The sequence below is a fragment of the Colobus angolensis genome, unplaced genomic scaffold, assembly GCF_000951035.1.
Source record: "Colobus angolensis palliatus isolate OR3802 unplaced genomic scaffold, Cang.pa_1.0 Scaffold95, whole genome shotgun sequence".
Taxonomy (NCBI): Eukaryota; Metazoa; Chordata; class Mammalia; order Primates; family Cercopithecidae; genus Colobus; species Colobus angolensis.
In genome coordinates this window covers 7,459,610-7,480,367 of record NW_012123487.1, presented here as the reverse complement: position 1 = coordinate 7,480,367, position 20,758 = coordinate 7,459,610, and the positions used below count along the sequence as shown (strand labels likewise).

General features: G+C 34.8%; 1 protein-coding gene across 3 annotated transcripts in view; it reads left to right on the top strand.

Annotated features, from left to right (window-relative positions):
• Positions 1 to 20,758, top strand: part of SPAG16 (sperm associated antigen 16) — a 1,171,227-nt gene that overhangs the window by 28,511 nt on the left and 1,121,958 nt on the right. For all 3 annotated transcript variants that reach the window (XM_011932319.1, XM_011932316.1, XM_011932317.1), the window contains one exon: positions 4,526 to 4,663. In XM_011932319.1, coding sequence (XP_011787709.1) covers positions 4,526 to 4,663 — 138 coding nt within the window. The remainder of the gene's footprint in view (positions 1 to 4,525; positions 4,664 to 20,758) is intronic.

The window sequence follows — 20,758 nt, the reverse complement described above, 5'->3', positions numbered from 1 at the left end:
TATTTATGACACTTAATTACTAATTTAATTTTTTTGTAATGGAAGAGTTTGCAAATTAAGAGTATATTTCATTAATTTGCATGAAATAAATTTTACAGCTTTTAGACAATAAAATTTGTCATAACATTTAATCACTTACATGTGAGCAGTACAGTTACAACTTTCTGGGGATGGTTAAGTTTTAAAGCCAGAGCCTAGAATTAAAATTACCCTTGATATAGCCCTTATGTTGCCCAAGTATGTACAGGAAATATGTGTGGTGTTGTGTATACATTAATGACTCCCAGTGAACACTATGCAAATATTTGTTCCTTTGTAATTTAATCTTATTGCTGTTTCTTCAATTGATGAGGTCTTGGCTTCTAGTTATATGTCCCATAAGAATATTTTTTCCCCAGTCATTATTAAGCTAAACACAGGAATGTAGTGACTCTTCTACATAACATAAAAGTTAGCAAAAGCTAATTTTTGCTGTGTTATATTATGATAAATTTGACCACTGTAAATACATCTGCACAGATTTATGTACTATGATAATAAGAAGGCAACCTTTTAGGTGAGTAATTAAAATTTTTAAAACAAAATTAATATCATGTTTATTAAATATGAGGGATTTAAAACTAAGAGGGTGAAGGCTTAGGCTTATCACTCAGAAATGTACTTTGTATCATTTTTATTTATATAGTATATTCTCATGCATTATTTCATTTACTTCTCCCAACAACTGTATCGAGCAGGTAGCCACAGCCATATTTCTATTTTAGGGATGAGGAAAGGGGATAGGGAGATTAGGAAGTCTCCTCAGTGAGTGTCACCAAGTCATAGCCAGTAAGTGGCAGAGTGAACCTAGGGACATACCGATCTTAAAGACCAGTCTCCTAACCACAAGGCTATATTGTGCAATTATACAAGAGAATCTTGGAAAAAATTAATAAAGGTGCCTTTTGGTTTGGCTGGATACTAAAAGGACTTAAGAAAATACTAATTTAGAATCCAAATTTGTGCCTATTTTCTATATTGATTTGAGGAATCATGGGGCCAGTAATAAGCATTTCAACTGTGCTATATTTTTCCTGAGAGAGACTGTCTGGTTCTAAGTGATAGTCACGGCATTGCTGGGGATTCTAACATCCTCAGTTTGTACAGTAATTAAAATAATTTTGTCTATGTTGGTAATATATTTCCCTAAATCTTTATGAAAACATGGAGGAAAAGTTCTCATTATAGGCTTCTTATAAGGAGATTATAATCTAGATGACCTTTCCCCTGTCTTTTACCTTCTATGCCTTGGGTGCCACCATGAGGGAAAAATAATCCTTATTCTTCTGACAACATTTATATGTTTACCGGAATTCTGTCATAATATTCATCATTCATGGCATTGGGTCTTAAATGCATTTGGTATGTAGACAAAATTTTATGAAATTTCTATGCACTTTCTCCCTGAAATTCATATGTATTCTCCATCTCTACATAATGCTAAGTAGTTTATGGATCTCCTGGTAAATATTAAGAACATTAATGCAATTTTATTAGTGATAATTTATTGGCAATTTCATTGAGAGCAAATTATATTTCAAATCTCTAATAGTTATGGCAGTCTTTTTTCCCACCTGAATACTTTTCAGTCTTACTTTAAGAGCGAGTGAAAAAGAAGAAAGAAATAAAAAGTCAGGATATTTCTTAAAACAAAACAACAGATACATGCAAACTGAAGCAAACCACAAAAATATTATGTATGAGAATTCAGATTTTATTGAGAAGTATACTTCTGTAGTTTGTGCATTAAGATTCCTAATTACTTGTATTATTATCTAAAAATGAGCCTAAAGTCATCTTTCATATTTTTATATGGATGGTAGAAAATTTACCTGATAATTTTTGAATATCCTGAGATATATACTATGTAATAAATGTATTTAGGTTTGTGCTTCTTTTATCACATATTATTTTATTTATAGAGTTTAATTTAGAGGAAAAACTATTAAATCACGTTTTTCCTCATAGAAAATTTCTCTAGTGGTTTTCCCACATTAAATAAAGCAAGGTGCTGAAAATCAATTTTATGGTCAGAAAAAGCTATGGTCTAATACTTCAATCAATCCCTGTGTCTTCTCTTCTGAGGTAAGTATAAATCACATTCCTAGTACTTATTGAATTTATGATTCAATTGATACCTATTTCCTGTTTTATAAATTGTGGCAAATATGATGGAATATTGATTCTATTATCTTAATCTTCAGGATATTCTATGGGGGAGTCCTCTTGCTCTTTTTTTTAGAAAAAATCATAAAGTATATAACACAAAATAGGTGACTTTATAAATATGTAACATTATTAAATTATGATTTATAATATAAAACTACTGATAATTTAAATTTTTAGCTCTAATATTTAGCTCATCTAGAGCAAGCTTTGTAGGGATTTATTAATAACTTTATTAGTTGAAATATTTTTCCATGCTTAAATTTTTTTTTTAACTTTATTGATTTCCATACACAGTGATTAAAATTATAATTATTTACAATCTACAATTGATTCTCTGACGTTGCTTCTTATTTCACTGAGAAAATAGAAGTTCCATCTCTCCCACCTCCCTCTTTACTACCCCACTGCCTCTGGCCTCCAGTGTTCTCTTCTCTCGCAGACTCTAATGTTACCTGAAGCCAGCTCTCATCTTGTCTGCTTGATACCAGCCCCTCTCACTGACTTAAGGATACTACCCTTGTAGTCATCCCTCTTTTACCTCTATTGTCAGTTTTTTCCCTCTTTGCTGGGTCATTCCCATAAGCATACAGATGTACAATAATATCTCACATTTTAAAAAAGGAAGAGAAGAACCACCCTAGATTTCATATCTTCTTCTAAGTTCATCTTGATTCCCTATGCTCTGCTTTAGAGCATATCTCCTTGAAAAAAGTTTGTTGCCACTTCCTCATTTCCTAGTCTCTCAGTCGTTCTCTCAGTTTGTCTTTTGTCCCCATGACTCTATTGAAAACTTCCTTTTTTTTTTTCAGTGGTGATGTTCACAGTGCCAACTTCAGTGATTGATTCTCAGTATTCTTTTCAGACTCCTGGCAGCATTGGTCACTGTTGTTCATTTCTTCCTTTTTAGAACACTTTCTTCATTTGCTCCCGGGCACAACTCTCAGATTCTCCCTCTATTTCACAGGCCTCTCTTGCTTAGTCTTTTTTGGTAGTGTTTTCTTTTCCCCTCAACTTGGAAGCAGTATAGTGTTTATGGCTCACTCCTAGGATCTCTTCATTTCTTTCTTTACTTTCATTTCTCACTGCCTAGCTGGTCTCTTTCAAGTCTCATGACTTTAAATAGTATCTATAATGTTGATTACCAAATTTAAATTGCCCACCCTTTTTTCCTGAACTCTGAACATGTATACTCAACGTTTATCTTCACTTAAATATCTGCTAGGCATGTTACATTTAACACCAATGGAAACAATCCCTTAATTACTCCAACCACTCTGCTCCTCCTGCATTTGTCCTCACTTAGTAAATAAATGGCTCTCTGTTGCTCAGCCAAAAACCCTGGAGTCACACTTGCCTTCTCTCATTTACCAACACCTGACAGTTGATCCATCAGATAGTCCTGCTGGCCCCACCTTGACAGCATTTCTAGAAGGTACTTACTTTTCATAATCTCCAGTGCTACCAACTTTCTTCAAGCCACCATGCTCTCTCCTTGACTATTGCAATAGCCTGCTAACTGGTCTCTCTGATTCTATGTTTGCTAGACTAATCCCTTTAAAACATAAATCTGGTCAGTGTCACTTGTCTCAAAACCTTCCTATGGTTTACTTCTGATTCAGAGTAAAATTCCTTTCCTCACCATGGCTCCCTGCTGTTTTCCTGACTCATCTTTCACCATTCTCTCCTTGGTCACTTAGTTGGCTTCAGTTCCAGGCACTCCAGGTACCCTGGCTGTTTGTTGTTTCTTGTAGTTGCCAAACACTTCCTTGGTTCAGGGCCATTGCATTTACTTTTCCATCTGGCCCAGCTGCTTCTCTCCCAACTATCCACATAATACAATCCCTCATTTCCTTTAGATCTCTGCTCAGATATCACTTTGTCAGTCATGTTTGTCATTCATGCCCACCCTATGTAAAACAGCACAAGCACTGCCATCAGTGTGTTTCCACCTCACTCTTCCTGCATCTTTTCGCCATCTTATTTAACTTCATGGAACTCATCACCCTCACCACTAGAATGGAAACTCCATGAAATAGGGACTTAGACATTTTTGTCAATTTTACTGTTGTCTAGACCAGTGCCTGGAACATAGGAGATGTTCTGTTATTATATTTTATATACCATGATGGTATTGGTACCTAGAAGTCATACTTTATTCTAAAATATATTATGAATGTTGGACATTTTAACTTATAAATGTAACAATGCAAGTAATTACTATAATACTCCCTGAGACTTAACTTTTTGAATTGTACATAAATTAAGCCAATTTGGCAGAAAGAAATGACATAAACCCTTTTGTTTGATTTTATCCTAGGTATGAGTTAATACAGAAAGGAGTGACTGAACTTAGAACTGTTGGGAATGTTCCAGATGTCTACACCCAGATTATGCTTTTGGAAAATGAGAACAAAAATTTAAAGAAAGATTTGAAGCACTACAAACAAGCAGCTGAGTATGTTACTTTTTAAATGACATTTTCTTGTTTTTCTTTTGGACTAAATAAAAGAGTTGAATGAAATTGATTATGTGTACTATACCAGAGCCTTAATTTTGGAAAACTGGATTTTTCTAGTTGTAAAAAATGTGAGAGGCTTCACTAGCAAATTAATTAAACAGATGATCAGAACTGTCACAATTGTAACTTACCAACAAGAAGGGAATGCAGGGAGTTGTTTAGGAGATGGTACATTTGTTATATAACATTCACTTCCTTATGTATTTGATAATCTTTTCGTGGTTTATAACATTTTCTCCTGTAAAGAGGCTAATTTCTGAAATAATAATTAAATTTATAGAAAGCCGAGAGGGAAATGCTAGTTTATTCCTAGTAGAGGAATTTTGGTATTTGAAAATTCTCCAGAAGGAATAATATAAACTGTGGACTTTGAGTGACAATGATATGTAGTTCATCAGTTGTTAACAAATGTATCTGTCTGTTGTGGGCTGTTGATAATGGGGAAGGCTGTGCGTGTGTGGGAGTAGGAGGTGTATGGGACATCTCTGTATCTTCTAATCAATTTTGCTATGAACTTAAAACTGCTCTAAAAATAAAGTTTATTAAAAAAAGAAAGAGAATTATCTATACTGGTTTCCATACAGGTTGAACTAATTTACATTCCCACCGACCATGTATGAGTGTTCTCTTTTCTCCGCATTCTCGCCAACATCTGTTATTTTTGACTTTTTAATAATAGCTGTTCTGGCTGGTGAAAGATGCTATCTCTTTGTGGTTTTGACTTCAGTCCAGCAATTCCACTACTGGGTATCTACCCAGTTGTATAAAAATTCCACCCACACTCTTACATTTATTGCAGCACTATTGACAGTAACAAAGTCATGGGATCAACCTAAGTGTCCATCAGCAGATGATGGGATAAAAATGTGGCATTTATATACAAGGGAATACTATTCAGCCATAAAAATGAATGAAATCAGGCCTTTTGCAGCAACATGGATGGAACTCGAGGCCATGACCCTTAGTGAAACGACTCAGAAGCAGAAAGTCAAAAACCACATATTCTCACTTATAAGTAGGAGCTAAGCAATGAGTACATATGGACATACAGAATGGAATAATAGATACTGGAAACTCTAAAAGGTGGGAGAGATGGAGGAAAGTAAGGGATGGGTAAAATATCCACTACTTGGGTAATTGGTACAGCAGATGCCCAGATTCATCACTATGCAATATATCCATGTAAAACAACTGCACTTTTACCCGTAAGTCTATAAAAATAAAAATATTTTTAAAAGAAAACATAAACTATCCATAATTTCACCACCCAGGGCCAGCCACTTACCATTTTGTTGAATAACAGCCTTGACTTTCCTCAATGCATATATATTAATGCATATTTATGAGTAACTTTTAAATATAAACTGTACTAATATCATATTTTGTAAGTTCCTTTTTCATTCAAGAGTACATGATTAATATATTTTATGAAAATAAATTTTATTCTAACTTAGAATTACTGAAAGGAAACCTTTGTTTAGTAATTTCCTGGCATAGATTTATTCATAGAAGAGAAGCCAAATCTCTCCACACCCTTCTTTCTACAATTGATGGAAGGCATGCAATTCCCGGTGAACAATTTTAGGTAAACAGCCAGTGTTATTCTGACAAGGAATATGTGAATGCATTAATTTGGGGTGAATCTGCTCATCTGAGGCAATGTTATATGGAAAAATCAATGCCTAGATGTGAAGCAGAGTTCATGTTTTATTTATTAATTCATTTTTATTAAATATAGTTAAAAAGAGGGCCTTTCTCACTTAAAGAGGCATATTAAAACCAAAATTAGATTAATAGAATTACCATATAGGAACATAATATTAAGATTTTTGATAAATTTAAAGAAACATAACTTTTCATTGAGAAGCAGAGAAAACATTAAAAATAAGCTCTTACTTGTGAAAGATGGCAGTAAATAATTTGTATGATATCATTTATTCAAGTATTGTCCGTACTTTTAGAAATGTTTTTGCAAGGTATATGAATTTTGTATTATCTATGGATGTAATATACCATTTAGAATTTTATATTTTACAGTAGAAGTGTATGATGATTCTGAAGAATATATTACTAGAACCAGTGTTCTCTCTATTCTTCGTTCCATTTCTCAAAAGTGTTTTGTACTATTTGCCCTGATGCTCACTATGATTTTGTATATTCATCTAATGGATTCACTGGGAATTTGATACAGCATATTTCTCACAGTGCTGCCTGACACACTTTCAGTTCTTGATCTCCTTTGAATTATTGCTTGAGTTTGCTAATTTTCTGTTAAATAGATCAGTGCAGCCTCTTTATGCCATAAGTTTAGCTCCAGTGACATTGAATAGTCATTGTTAAGTACTGGTCGTTTATTGAATATTATGTTTAATAGTAATAATATAAAATAACATATTACTCATGCAGATTATTAATGCTAAAAGAAGCCAGGATTAAAATGTATCGCTCAAATAAAACATCTTGTCTCACTAAAATATCAGATTATTGTTTTAATTTTAAGAGTTTGTGACTGTTTCTCAAATCTATCTCATTCAATAGAACTTAAAATCTAAAAAGTTAGACAAGGAACATTTGTGTTTGCTTTACTTGACATGGAAGATTTGAAAGGAAGCTGCTTGATCCTTAGATGCTTAATCTTTATTTTGTTGAGTGGATATTAAGCATGGTGTGCTGTCACAGCACATTTTTGTAAAATGCTTCCTTATAACCTGGTTCTACTGATACATTCTTAGAAAATGCAGAATGAAGTTTTGTTCCATTTTGTCAGTAGTTTTTTTGTTATACTTAATACTTGTACATATATTTATACATATGATAATTGTACATGTGATATTTTGATACATATGTATCAAATACATTTGTACATATGGTAATTGTACATGTGTTATTTTGGTTACATATAATGTATAGTAATCAAATCAAGAGTATTTAGGATATCTATCACCTCAAACATGATTTGTGTGTGTGTGTTGGAAACATTTTAAATCTAACTATTTTGAAATAGATGATAAATTATTGTTAACTGTAGTCACCCTACTGTGATGCTGAATACTAGAACTTAACTCTTCTATCTAACTATGTTTGTATCCATTAACCAATTTCTCTTTATCTCCCCTTTCCACCCTACATCCCCTGCATACTTCCCAGCCTCTGATAATTATCACTCTCCCTGCTACCTTCATGAGATCAACTATTTTAGCTCCCATGTGAGTAAGGACACGCAATATTTGTCTTTCTGTGCCTGGCTTATTTCACTTAATATAATGATCTCCAGTTCCATCTATGTTCCTGCAAATTATAGGGTTTCATTCTGTTTTTAAAAAATGGTTTAATAACATTCCATTGTGTATATGTGCCACATTTGATTTATTTATTCTTCTGTTGATGGATACTTAGGTTGATTCCACATTCTTGGCTATTGTGAATAGTGCTGCAATGAAGTTTTGAAAAAAATTTTCCAAACTACGTCTGTCATGCTACCAACCTGCCCCAAATGGTAGTGTTTAATCATCTAGGTTTTTAAATTTGACTTCTGAGGATAATTTTCAAATAGCAGTTAGTGACAAACATGAGATTCCCTTTATTGAACTTGAGCTAATGTTTATATTTTTAGGATTAGGATATTTCTTAAGGCAAAATAATTGTAGATACAAAATACTTTTCTAATAATAATTTTTAATACACAAAAAAGTCAGGTTGCAGATATATATTATTCTTGATTGTACTAATAGCATTTAGTGATGTATCTAGAAAAATCAAATAAATGATACAGCTATAAAATTAATATTTATCTGGGGGAAAGTTGCCATCAAAAGAGTACTGATCTTAAAGTTCAAATACCTCGCTTCTAATACTCTGTTACTTATTAACTCAGTTTACTGAATTACTCCCAGTTTTCTTATTGTTAACCTGGGAATCATTTTGCATAATGTTGTTAATTTCTATGGAATAATGTGATAATTAAATGAGACAAGCTATGTTAAAGAGCTTTGTAAATCACAAAGTGCTTTGAAATGTCAGCTATTATCAATAACTATAAACGCTGTCATCTCTAGGTTTTTATTAATCACATCATTAGTATTGTTTAAATTCAGGAACGATGAAGCATGAAGAAAGAAATGAAAGGAGAAAATATTTCACACTAAAATATCATTTGAATTGCCGTAATTAAAGCAGGCAATTGTCATTTTCTCTGTTGTCAACATTACCAATTTTTGACTACAGGTTTTCTCTGTACCATCTATAAATATAGATTGTCTATCTTCAAAATATAAAGTTGGGAAAATAATTATTGAGAACATTTCTGTATAGATGTTTTTATGGAGAAAATGATCTTATTAAAAATTTATAGTTCCATTGGAAGTACAAGTATTTCCCATACCGGATATTGAAGAAGAATGTTTTTCTCAGAAAAGGAGAACATAAATTTTCTATTGAAATATAGACCTATTGTTGTTTAAATGCAGAAATCTAAAGTTGCATTTAAAGCAGGTGACCACAGTTGCAGAGATTTGGTGATTGAATGAAGATTATAAAACATCACTTAGAATTATGTCTTTCACAGTTTACACACTATATTCATAAACCTTGTTTTATTCGGTAGTTGTCATGCCAAAAGATTTACTTTCGTCTGAAGTTTATAAGTAACTATTATGAGTTTTATTAATTACAACCTTTTTGCTTGGTCTTCTTGCCTATTTTAACTAGCATTTTATGTCTTCTTCCCATAGTGTAGACAATGCAAAAAAAAAAAAAAAAAAAACTCATTTGGATGATTGATTCCTAAAAGCACCATTGTACTTGAACTTGAACATCTTGCAGTCTGGCTTTCATTTCACTTTTTCTCAATTGGCCTTGGACACCAGAGAACTGTTTGACACCCAAATTTAGCAGTCTTTTCTTTCCCATTTGTATATCCTGTTTTTTATTCCTATCTTCCCTTAGCATCTGTGACATCATACTGTGCTGCCCCTCCTATCTTAGTGACAGGCTTCTTTTCCTTTTCTTAACTCCAAACCATTGACACTTTTTAAGTACATTAGGATAACCATTGACTACATGTGAATATTGACAAATACAACTTATATTAGATAGTGGTAAGTGCTATGAAGAAAAATAACATGCGTAAAGGAGACAGACGAGGTGCTGTTTTATGTAGGATTGGTAAGGGGTGGGACGGGGCAGGGGAGCACATCAGAAACCTGAAGAGACTGAGGGAAAAAGCCAAGTATAAACTTGGGAAAGTGGAATTCCAGGCAGAGGAAAAAGGAAGTATGAAGAGCACATGCTGGAGACAGGTTGGCTTGTTAGAGGATTAGCAAGGAGGCTATAGTGGCTCTAACCAGTGGGTTAGTGGTAGAGGCCTGTGCTAGAAACTTGCTTTTTCCCCCAGGTGGTATGTGAAGCTAATAGTTTTGAGCAGAAGCATGTTGTCAAGGAAATGCAAATCAGAAGTAAACGAGAAATCGCCTCATACTTTTCAGGATGGCTATTATTAGAAAAAAACAATAGGCCAGGCTCTGTGGCTCATGCCTGTAATCCCAATACTTTGGGAGGCCAAGGTGGGCAGATCACAAAGTCAGGAGATCGAGACCATCCTGGCTAACATGGTGAAATCCCGTCTCTACTAAAAAATACAAAAAATTAGCCAGGCGTGTTGGTGGGCGCCTGTAGTCCCAGCTACTCGGGAGGCTGAGGCGGGAGAATGGCATGAACCTAGGAGGCGGAGCTTGCAGTGAGCTGAGATCACGCCACTGCACTCCAGCCTAGGTGACAGAGCAAGACTCAAAAAAAGAAGAAAAACACAAACAATAACAGGTGTTAATGTGAATGTGGAAGAATTGGAACCCTTGCACATTACTGATGGGAATGCAAATGGTGCAGTCACCACTGAAAACAGAATAAAGGTTCCTCAAAAAACTAAAATTTGAACTATCATATAATCAAGAAATTCCACTCCTGGGTATTTATTTGAAGTGAATCAAATTGAAACCAGGATCTCAGGCAGATATTAGCATTCCTATGTTCATTACAGCATTATTCACAACAGCCAAATTATAGAAACAACCTAAATGTTCATTGACAGATGAATGGGTAAAAAAATATGGTACATTCATGCAATGCAATACTACTCATCCTTTAAAAAGAGGGAAATTCTGTAGTATGTGAGGACATGCATGAACCTTGAGGACACTACAGTAAGTGATATAAGCCAGTCACAGAGGGGTGATTACTGCATGATTCCCCATATATGAGATATCTAATAAGGCAAAATTTATAGAATCAAAGAGTAGAATGGTGGTTTCCAGGGGATGAGGGGAGAGAAAGATGGGGCACTACTAATCAAAGGGCATAAAGTTTTAGGTAAACAAAAATGAATGCTACAGATTTGTTATATATCATTGTACTACCACCAACAATAGTGTATTGTACACTTAAAAATTTGTTAAGGGGGTAGATCTCATGTTACCTTCTTACTATATACTCAAAGAAAGTAAACAGTATAGACTAATGAACCTCATAGACCTACAGGATAATCAACACTCTACTTTTGTCATTCTTTTACTCTCACCCATTCCCTACACCTCAAGTTATTGTATATTTTTTACAGTTTTTTTGTTATGCTTTATATATATTGAAATATGTGTCTTAGCTATATAATTTGACAAACAGATAAACTCTTAAACCTCTACACTCATCTCAAGGTAGAACATTTTTATCTATCCAAAAGTTTTCCTCATGTCCCTTCTCAGTTGTTCTGTGTCCTGGCAATCACTGTTCAGAAATTTTTCACTTTAGATTAGTTTTGTTTGAGAATTTCATAAATGGAATCACAGCATATTGCTGTGTTTGGCATCTTATACTCAGCATAAAGTCTGTACAATGTATTATTTTTGCCTGTATCAGTAATTTTTTCCTCTTTATTGCTGACTAGTACTCTGTTATATAATGCATACTACAACTTTTTTATCCTTTTTCCATTTAGTTATTCCCAACAGTTGGTTATTAAAGATAAAACTGCTATGAACGTTGAGGCACAAATATTTGATAGGAATATGTTTTCATTTCTTTTTTATAAAAGCTTAGTGGAAATTCTGGATCGGGGGATAGATGGATGTTTAACTCTGTATGAACTGCTAGTACATATTCCCACATTCAAGTTGGTCCATTTTGCTTTCTCAGTAGGAATACATGAGAATTCCAGTTGCCCCACACAGCTACTAACATTGAGTGTTGTTAGTCTTTTCAATTGTAGTCATTTTTAACTGTTGTGTTGTGGCATCTTGTGTTTTTGATATGCATTTTCTGTATAACAAATGATATTAAACATAATTTTTTTTGCTTTTTGACCATTCTAAAAAGCATTCTACAAAGCATTTATCCTGCTTTCTGTATGTTTATGTTGCTTGTTTGCTGAAGATATACTACTCATCCTTTAAAAATGATGAATTGTAATTGAATACAATTGTAATTGAATTGTAAGAGTTTTTTGTGTATTTTGGATACAAGTGCTTTGTTAGAATATTGTGAATATTTTCTCCTGGTCTATGGGTTGTATCTAATTTATTAATGGTGTCTTTTGTTGAGCAGGTACTTTAAATTTTGATGAAGCATAGCTTATCTTTTTTGTAGTATTTATTTTGACATTTTATTGAATATATTATTTTCTACTATAGGTAACAGAGATATTCAATGTTTTCTTCTAAAACCCTTAAAATATATATTTTTATTTCAGCATAGGATATGTTCTTAAGTTCTGTGCATCGTGTGAAGTAGAAGCTAGGAGTTAATTTTCTTTACTATAGAAACACATAATTGTTCTGGCACCATTTCTTGAGAAAATTATCTTTAAGTCTCATTTAATTTCTTTGGCACTTTCATTGAAAATCAGTTGACCATTTAGAATAAGTTTGCCAATTTCCACAGACATGGGTGACGTAGGTGTGACATAGGATGGGGATTAAGTTGAAAATATAATTTGATTTTGGAAAAATGTGTGTGTGTGTGTGTGTGTGTGCGCACACACGCACATATCTATTTTTTGAGGGGGGAAGAATTGATACTATCACAAGTTTTAGTCTTTCTATTTACGTAGCATATCTCTCCATTTAAGTTATATTTAATACTTTATATTTATGAAGGAGCTTGAAATTTATGCCCTTCACATGTAATTATCTAATGTTTATATTTTGTTGTTGCATTTTGAGTTCCATATAATAGGGACTATGTTTTGTGTTCACTATATCCCCAGGGCCTATCACTGTGCCTGGTACATAGTAGGAGCTTAAGTGATTGTGTGCTATTAAACTTCTGGCTCTTTAGTTAAGCTTTTAATAATTTTTAGAGCAGTTAATTGGTGGTTTTTGCCCCTTTCATGGCATTTATTTGGGGTAGGCATTATTTTCTTGGGAATGTAACCAGTCTTTCCCCATTTTGAGTATTGTCTTCCTTTGCCAGGCTTTTACAGTAAGGAAATATAATGCAGACCAGAAAGGGTTTATTGAGAGCCCCGAAGAAAATAATACTGATTAGAGTTACTAACAGGAAGATGAAAAACTACCATTTTAAAAATAATGAAATATTTCCTTTTACAATCTGCCAGAAAATATAGGCATAATTACATGATAATTAATATTGAGGAAAAATTAAGGTGATTTACTAAGGGGCCTTTATTTCACTGTCAAAATTTACTTCTATAAAAGGTCAAAGAGTACCCAGCTTTTATGAAGACCCATTTAGTTTTATGACTTTCAGAAACAAACACTGTGAAAATAAAGATAATAATGAGGCTCATAAAGTTTCATGCTTTAGTGTTTAAGTAATTGCTTGTTAAATTAAGAAGGTATTTTTTCTGGATATGGATATACCGCTTTCTTTTTTGGCTAAGATATAATGAAAATTTTTCTCTAATCTGGTTGAATTCCATTTTGGCTGTCTAACAATTATTCCAATATAAAATTTAGTGGGTGAAATAAATTCATTTATAAACAATTGAAGATAATGGAGTATTTGCTAATTATGTAACTACTATTTTTTTTTTTTTTTTTTTTTTTTTGAGACGGAGTCTCGCTCTGCCGCCCAGGCTGGAGTGCAGTGGCCGGATCTCAGCTCACTGCAAGCTCCGCCTCCTAGGTTTAGGCCATTCTCCTGCCTCAGTCTCCCGAGTAGCTGGGACTACAGGCGCCCGCCAAATCGCCCGGCTAGTTTTTTTGTATTTTTTAGTAGAGACGGGGTTTCACCGTGTTAGCCAGGATGGTATCGATCTCCTGACCTCGTGATCCGCCCATCTCGGCCTCCCAAAGTGCTGGGATTACAGGCTTGAGCCACCGCGCCCGGCCATGTAACTACTATTATCAGAAATTACTTTGATTCAGTTTTGCACGTAAGAAAAATATATAACAAAGATGGCCTACTCTGATGCAGGTAAACAAGAAAATGTTTATATGATTTACTTTGCTAGATTGTAACAAAATAATCCACTAAACTCATTATTAAGTGATCATTCAAAAATACTTAAAACTATTCAGTTAATAAAATTATTTTACCATCGATATTCACTTCAAAATATTTTTGAACATACTATTAAATAATATTCATATCATATTGAAAATGGAGCTTTGGGGCAATAATTTTATAGTACTGTAAGAATATCTGTACCTTAATATTGCATAATTGAATTGTAGACTTTGATGTGCTGGTTTTCTGAAATGGAGAAGTTGGTCAGTCATTGTACCATTTTATTAAGACAAAGCATGTGCAAATTGTTTTCTTTATGATGTACACATTTAAATAGAATGTTCCACTGAGTAACTCTTAACTTTGTTGTACTTGAAACAGAATGTTTGCTGTGTTTTTTTAAAACACAAAGATGCTCTACTAATGTGATGAGGAAATATTATATAGTTTAAAATATTAGTTGCTTATATGAATATTTTAAACTTTATTCTTTAGTAAAACTTTCATTTTCCATTTATTAAGCAGATGGGCAGCAGGAAGGTCATAATAGGAGAGGCACCATCATGAAATGAATTTGAATATTTTTACTGAATAGACTTCATTGTGCAAACAGAAAGCAAGTCCCTGAAAACCAATTTAATGGTCAGAAAAACTTTAAGGTCTGATACTTCCGTCAATTTCTATGCTTTGTTTCCTGGGATGAGCACAAATAGGCTTCTAATGTATATTTAAAAAGTGAGTTGATGCAATGCTGCACATTTATGGTTCTGCTTAAGAAATTTTGCAGCATTATGTCTTAAAGTATTTTTAACATGTTGTGGGTTAACATTTCACATAAGATAAAAATAAGCTCATTTACATAATTCAAGTGACTGAAATTAAGACAATTTAGTATACTCAAAATAGACGTTCACAAAATTTTAAATTCATTTTTTGAAAGTACACAATGTTACTAATAATCACACATCCTAATATTTTTGGTCAATTAGAGGATATTTACTTACTGGCACACTCCTTGTAGGAAGATAAATTTACTGCTTAGAAGAATTGTGTGTGTGTCTTTTACTATACTAAATAGTAATATTATGAAATGATAATGATGATTGTAATTATGAGTACAGAAACATTTATTGAGTAATTTAGTATTTTCGATATGCAAGACAGTATTTAAGCCACTTTACTAAAATATTTAATTGAATATGCTTTGAAGCTCATTATACGTCCATTGTGGAGGTGCTAAATTTGATATTTACAGAGGTTATGTAGATTAACAAGGTCACATTGCTATGAAGAATTTCCTATATTGAATATGATATTATTATCATACTAGCATTGCTCCAGTGAAGTAACTGGATCTGTTAGCTGATTATAAAGACATAATATTGGATTTTTATCTACTGTTCTAAAACAAATATGGTATTATTTTTTAGATAAACTGATTCAACTTGATATGCTTTAGAGCTAACTTGTTTTGATAGCCCTTTCAGGATATTCTGTACAATTCTTTTTTTAAAATATGGGGTTAAAATAAAAATTCAAAGATCTTGTTCATTATTCTTTTTGCAAATTATTTGAACAGATCCATTGATCCTTTTTCAGAACAATTTATCTCTTCTACACACAGCCTTTCTCCATACTTCTAATTGAAAATTGAATCATTTTCTAAATGAGAATTCAAGTGAGGTTCTTGTGCTTTCACAACAAAGTGTCAACTCAACCATTTATTTATTTTCCGTTCACTCTACTTAAATTCTCTCCTCTTCACTTAGTACTCGGTAAGGATGATGCCAAACAGTCTGCCGTCTCAGGGAGATGGCAGAGAGTTTCTGTCTTTTTAGTCCATCTTCACTAGGGAGGTCTTGTGTACCTGAGCCTTAGGAATGAGGACTTTTCCTGTCTCTTTGTCTGTCCTCTGTGTTGTGGCTAAACTCTGCCTTCTATCTGTAGTTGGTCTTTGTAGGAGTTTCATTCTACTACCTCAGGAGTAGGATACTTCTACTTGCTGTGATGGAATATTAGGCCAAAGATGGTTACCTGTTGATTGCTTTGGCTGTGTCCCAACCCAGATCTCATCTTGAATTCCCACGTGTTGAGGGTACCTGGTGGGAGGTAATTGAATCATGGGGGCAGGTCTTTCCCATGCTCTTCTCCTGATAGTGAATAAGTCTCATGAGATCTGATAGTTTTAGAAAGGGGAGTTTCCCTGCACAAGCTCTTTTTTTTTTTGCCTGCCACCATCCATATAAGATGTGATTTGCTCTTTTTTGCCTTGCACCATGATAGTGAGGCCTCCCCAGCCAAGTGGAACTGTAAGTCCATTAAACCTCTTTTTCTTCCCAGTCTCAGGTATGTCTTTATCAGCAATGTGAAAATGGACTAATACAGTAGATTGGTACCAGTAGAGTGGGCATTGCTGAAAAGATACCAGAAAATGTGGAAGTGACTTTAGAACTGGGTAACAGGCAGAGGTTGGAACAGTTTGGAGGGCTCAGAAGCAGACAGGAAAATGTGGGAAAGTTTGGAAAGAGACGTGTTGAATGGCTTTGCCCAAAATGATGATAATGATATGGACAAAGAAATCCAGGCTGAGATGATCTCAGGTGGAGATGAGGAACTTCTTGGGAACGGGAAAAAAGGTGACTCTTGTTACGTTTTAGCAAAGAGATTGGTGGTATTTTGCCCCTGTCCTAGAGATTTATGGAACTTTACACTTGAGAGAGATGATTTAGGTTATCATCTGGTACAAGAAATTTCTAAGCATCAAAGCATTCAGGAGGTGACTTGGGTGCTGTTAAAGGCATTCAGTTTTAAAAGGGAAACAGCATAAAATTTGGAAAATTTGCAGCTTGATGATGTGATAGAGAAGAAAATCCCATTTTCTGTGGAGAAATTCAAGCCAGTTGCAGAAATTTGCATACGTAATGAGGAGCTGAATGTTAATCACCAAGACAATGGGGAAAATGTCTCCAGGGCATGTCAGAGACCTTTGCGACAGCCCCTGCCATCACAAGCCCAGAGGTTTAGGAGGAAAAAATAGTTTTATGGGCCGGGCCTAGGGTCCCTCTGCTGTGTGCATTCTAGTGACTTGGTGCCCTGCATCCCAGCTGCTCCAGCCATAACTAAAAGGGGCCAAGGTATAGCTCAGGCTGTTGCTTTAGAAGATTGAAGCCCAAAGTCTTGGCAGCTTCCATGTGGTGTTGAGTCTTCAGGTGCATAGAAGTCAAAAATTGAGGTATGGGACCTCTGCCTAGATTTTAGAAGATGTATGTAAACTCCTGGATGCCCAGGTAGAAGTTTGCTGCAGGAGTGGGGCTGTCATGGAGAACCTCTGCTAGGGCAGTGAAGAAGGCAAATATGGGGTGGGAGCCCCCACACAGAGTCCCTACTGGAGCGTTGCCTAGTGGAGCTGTGAGAAGAGGGCCACTGTCCTTCATACCCCAGAATGTTAGATCCACCGACAGCTTGCACTGTGCACCTGGAAAAGCCACAGACACTAAACACCAGCCATTGAAAGCACCCAGGAGGGAGGGTGTACCTTGTAAAGCCACAGGGGTAGAGCTGCCCAAGACCACAGGAGCCCACCTCTTGTATCAGCATGACCTGAATGTGAGACATGGAGTCAAAGGAGATCATTTTGGAGCTTTAAGATTTGACTACCCTGCTGGATTTTGCACTTGGATGGGGCCTGTAGTCCCTTTGTTTGGGTCAATTTCTCCCATTTGGAATGGGTATATTTACCCAATGCCTGTAGCCCCATTGTATTTAGGAAGTAACTAACTTGTTTTTGATTTTACAGGCTCACAGGTGGAAGGGACTTGCCTTGTCTCAGATAAGACTTTGGACTGTGGACTTTTGAGTTAAGGCTGTAAAGAGTTAAGACTTTGGGGGACTGTTGGGAAGGCATTATTGTGTTTTGCAATGTGAAAACATGAGATTTGAGAAGGGCTGAGTGTGCAATATGGTTGGCCCACCCAAATCCCATCTTGAATTCCCTTGTGTTGTGGGAGGGACCTGGTGGGAGGTAATTGAATCATGGGGGCAGGTCTTTCTGGTGCTGTTCTTGTGATAGTAAATAAGTCACATGAGATCTGATGGTTTTAAAAAGGGAGTTTGGGGAGGCTGAAGCAGGAGAATGGCATGAACCTGGGAGGCGGAGCTTGCAGTGAGCCAAGATCGTGCCACTGCACTCCAGCCTGGGTGACAGAGCAAGACTCTGTCTCAAAATAAATAAGTAAATAAAAATAATTTTAAAAATAAATAAAAAGGGGAATTTACCTGCACAAGCTCACTTTTTTTGCCTGCTGCCATCATGTGAGATGTGATTTGCTCCTCCTTGCCTTCCTCCATGATTGTGAGGCCTCCCCTGCCATGTGGAACTGTAAGTCCATTAAACCTCTTTTTCTTCCCAGTCTCAAGTATGTCTTTATGTGCAGTGTGAAAATGGACTAATACAGCTGTCCATCTGCCAGGGGTAGAGAGTTTTTCTTTTACTTTTCCTTCACTTGCAAAGTATCTTTGCCTGTGCCTGTGTGTTGCCCTTTCCCCAGGGGCCTCAGAAGTAGGCACTGGCTTGTACCTTTTCTGCAGCACCCCTGGGTCCTGAGGCCCCCATTCCAGACCTGAGCTCCCACATAACGTTTCTAGACACTTTCTGGGATAAAAGGGACCCCACTGCCTTGAAGGGAAGAATCTTATCTTGGCAGGATTTACCTTCATAAGAATGTCATTATGTAATGATAAAGCAGTCAATTCAGCAAGAGGATATAACAGTTGTAAATATATATGCACCCAACACTGGAGCACCCAGATAATATAAAGTAAATATTATTAGAGCTAAAGAGAGAGATGGATCGCAATACAGTAAGAGCTGGAGACTTCAACACCCCACTTTCAGTATTGGACAGGTATTCCAGACAGAAAATCAACAAACATCAGACTTAGTCTGCACCATAGAACAAATGGACTTAATAGATATTTCCATTCTCAATGACAGACTATATGTTAGGTTACAGAACAAGTTTTAAAACATTCAAAAATTGAAATAATATCAAATATCTTCTCTGACCACAATGGAATAAAACTATAAATCAACAAGAAGAGGAATTTTGGAAACCATACAAGCGCATAGAAATTTAACAATATGCTCCTGAATGACCAATGGATCAGTGAAGAAATTAAGAAGAAAACTGAAAAATTTCTTGAAGCAAATGATAATGGAAACACAACATACCATAATCTATGGGATACAGTGAAAGCAGTACTAAGAGGGAAATTTATAAGCACTTATATAAGTGCCTACATCAAAAAAGAAGAAAAACTTCAAATAAATTACCTAATGATTCATCTTAAAAAGCTAGCAAAGCAAGAGCAAACTTAACCCAAAATTAGTATAAGAAAAGAAATAAAAAGGAACAGAGTAGAAATAAATGAATTTGAAATGAAGAAAGCAATACAAATGTCAAGGAAACAAAAAATGTTATTCTTTTGAAAAGATAAACAAAATCAACAAATCATTAGGCAGATTAAAGCAGAAAAAAAAGGAAAAGACCCACATGAATAAAATCTGATGGAAAAGGAAGCATTACAACTGGGATTGCAGAATTTCAAAGGATCATCAGTGGCTACTATGACCAAATACCTGCCAATAAATTGGAAAATCCAGGGGAAATGGGTAAATTCCTAGACAGATACAAGCTACCAAGATTAAACCATGAAGAAATCCAAAATATTAAAGACCAATAACAATGAACAAGATTGAAGCTGTAATATGAAGTCTCCCAGTACAGAAAATAACAGGACATGCTGGCTTCACCGCTAAATTGTACCAAACATTTGAAGAACTAACACCAGTGCTACTCAAACAATTCTGAAAAATACAGGAAAAGGGTATCTTTCCAAACTCATCTACAAGGCCCATATTACCCTGATACCCAAGCCAAAGACATCTAAAAAGAAAACTACAGGCCAATATCTCTGATGTTGACTCAAAAATCAACAAAAATGCCAGCCAACTGAATTCAACAATGTATTAAAAAGATAATTCATCATGACCAAATGGGATTTATTTCAGGTATGCAAGGATGATTCAACATATGCAAATTAATCAATGTGATACATACATCAAAATAATGAAGAATAAAAACCATATGTTCATTTCAATTAATGCCGAGAAAAATGTAATACAATTCAACATCCCTTTATGATAAAAACTCTCCAAAAATTTGGTATAGAAGGAACATACTTCCACACAATAAACACTATATATGTCATACCACAGTGTCATACTGGATAGGGAAAACTTAAAATCCTTTCCTCTAAGATCTGAAACATGAAAAGGATGCCCATTGTCACCGCTGTTATTCAATGTAGTAGTGGAAGTCCCAGCAATCAGACAAGAGAAGGAAATAAATGGCATATAATTGGAAAGGAAAAAGTCAAATTATCCTTGTTTGCAGATGATATGATCTTATATTTGGAAAAACCTGAAGTATCCACCAAAAAAAATGATGAGAACTGATAAATTCAGCAAGGTTTCAGGGTACAACATCAACATACAAAAATCAGTAGCATTTCTAT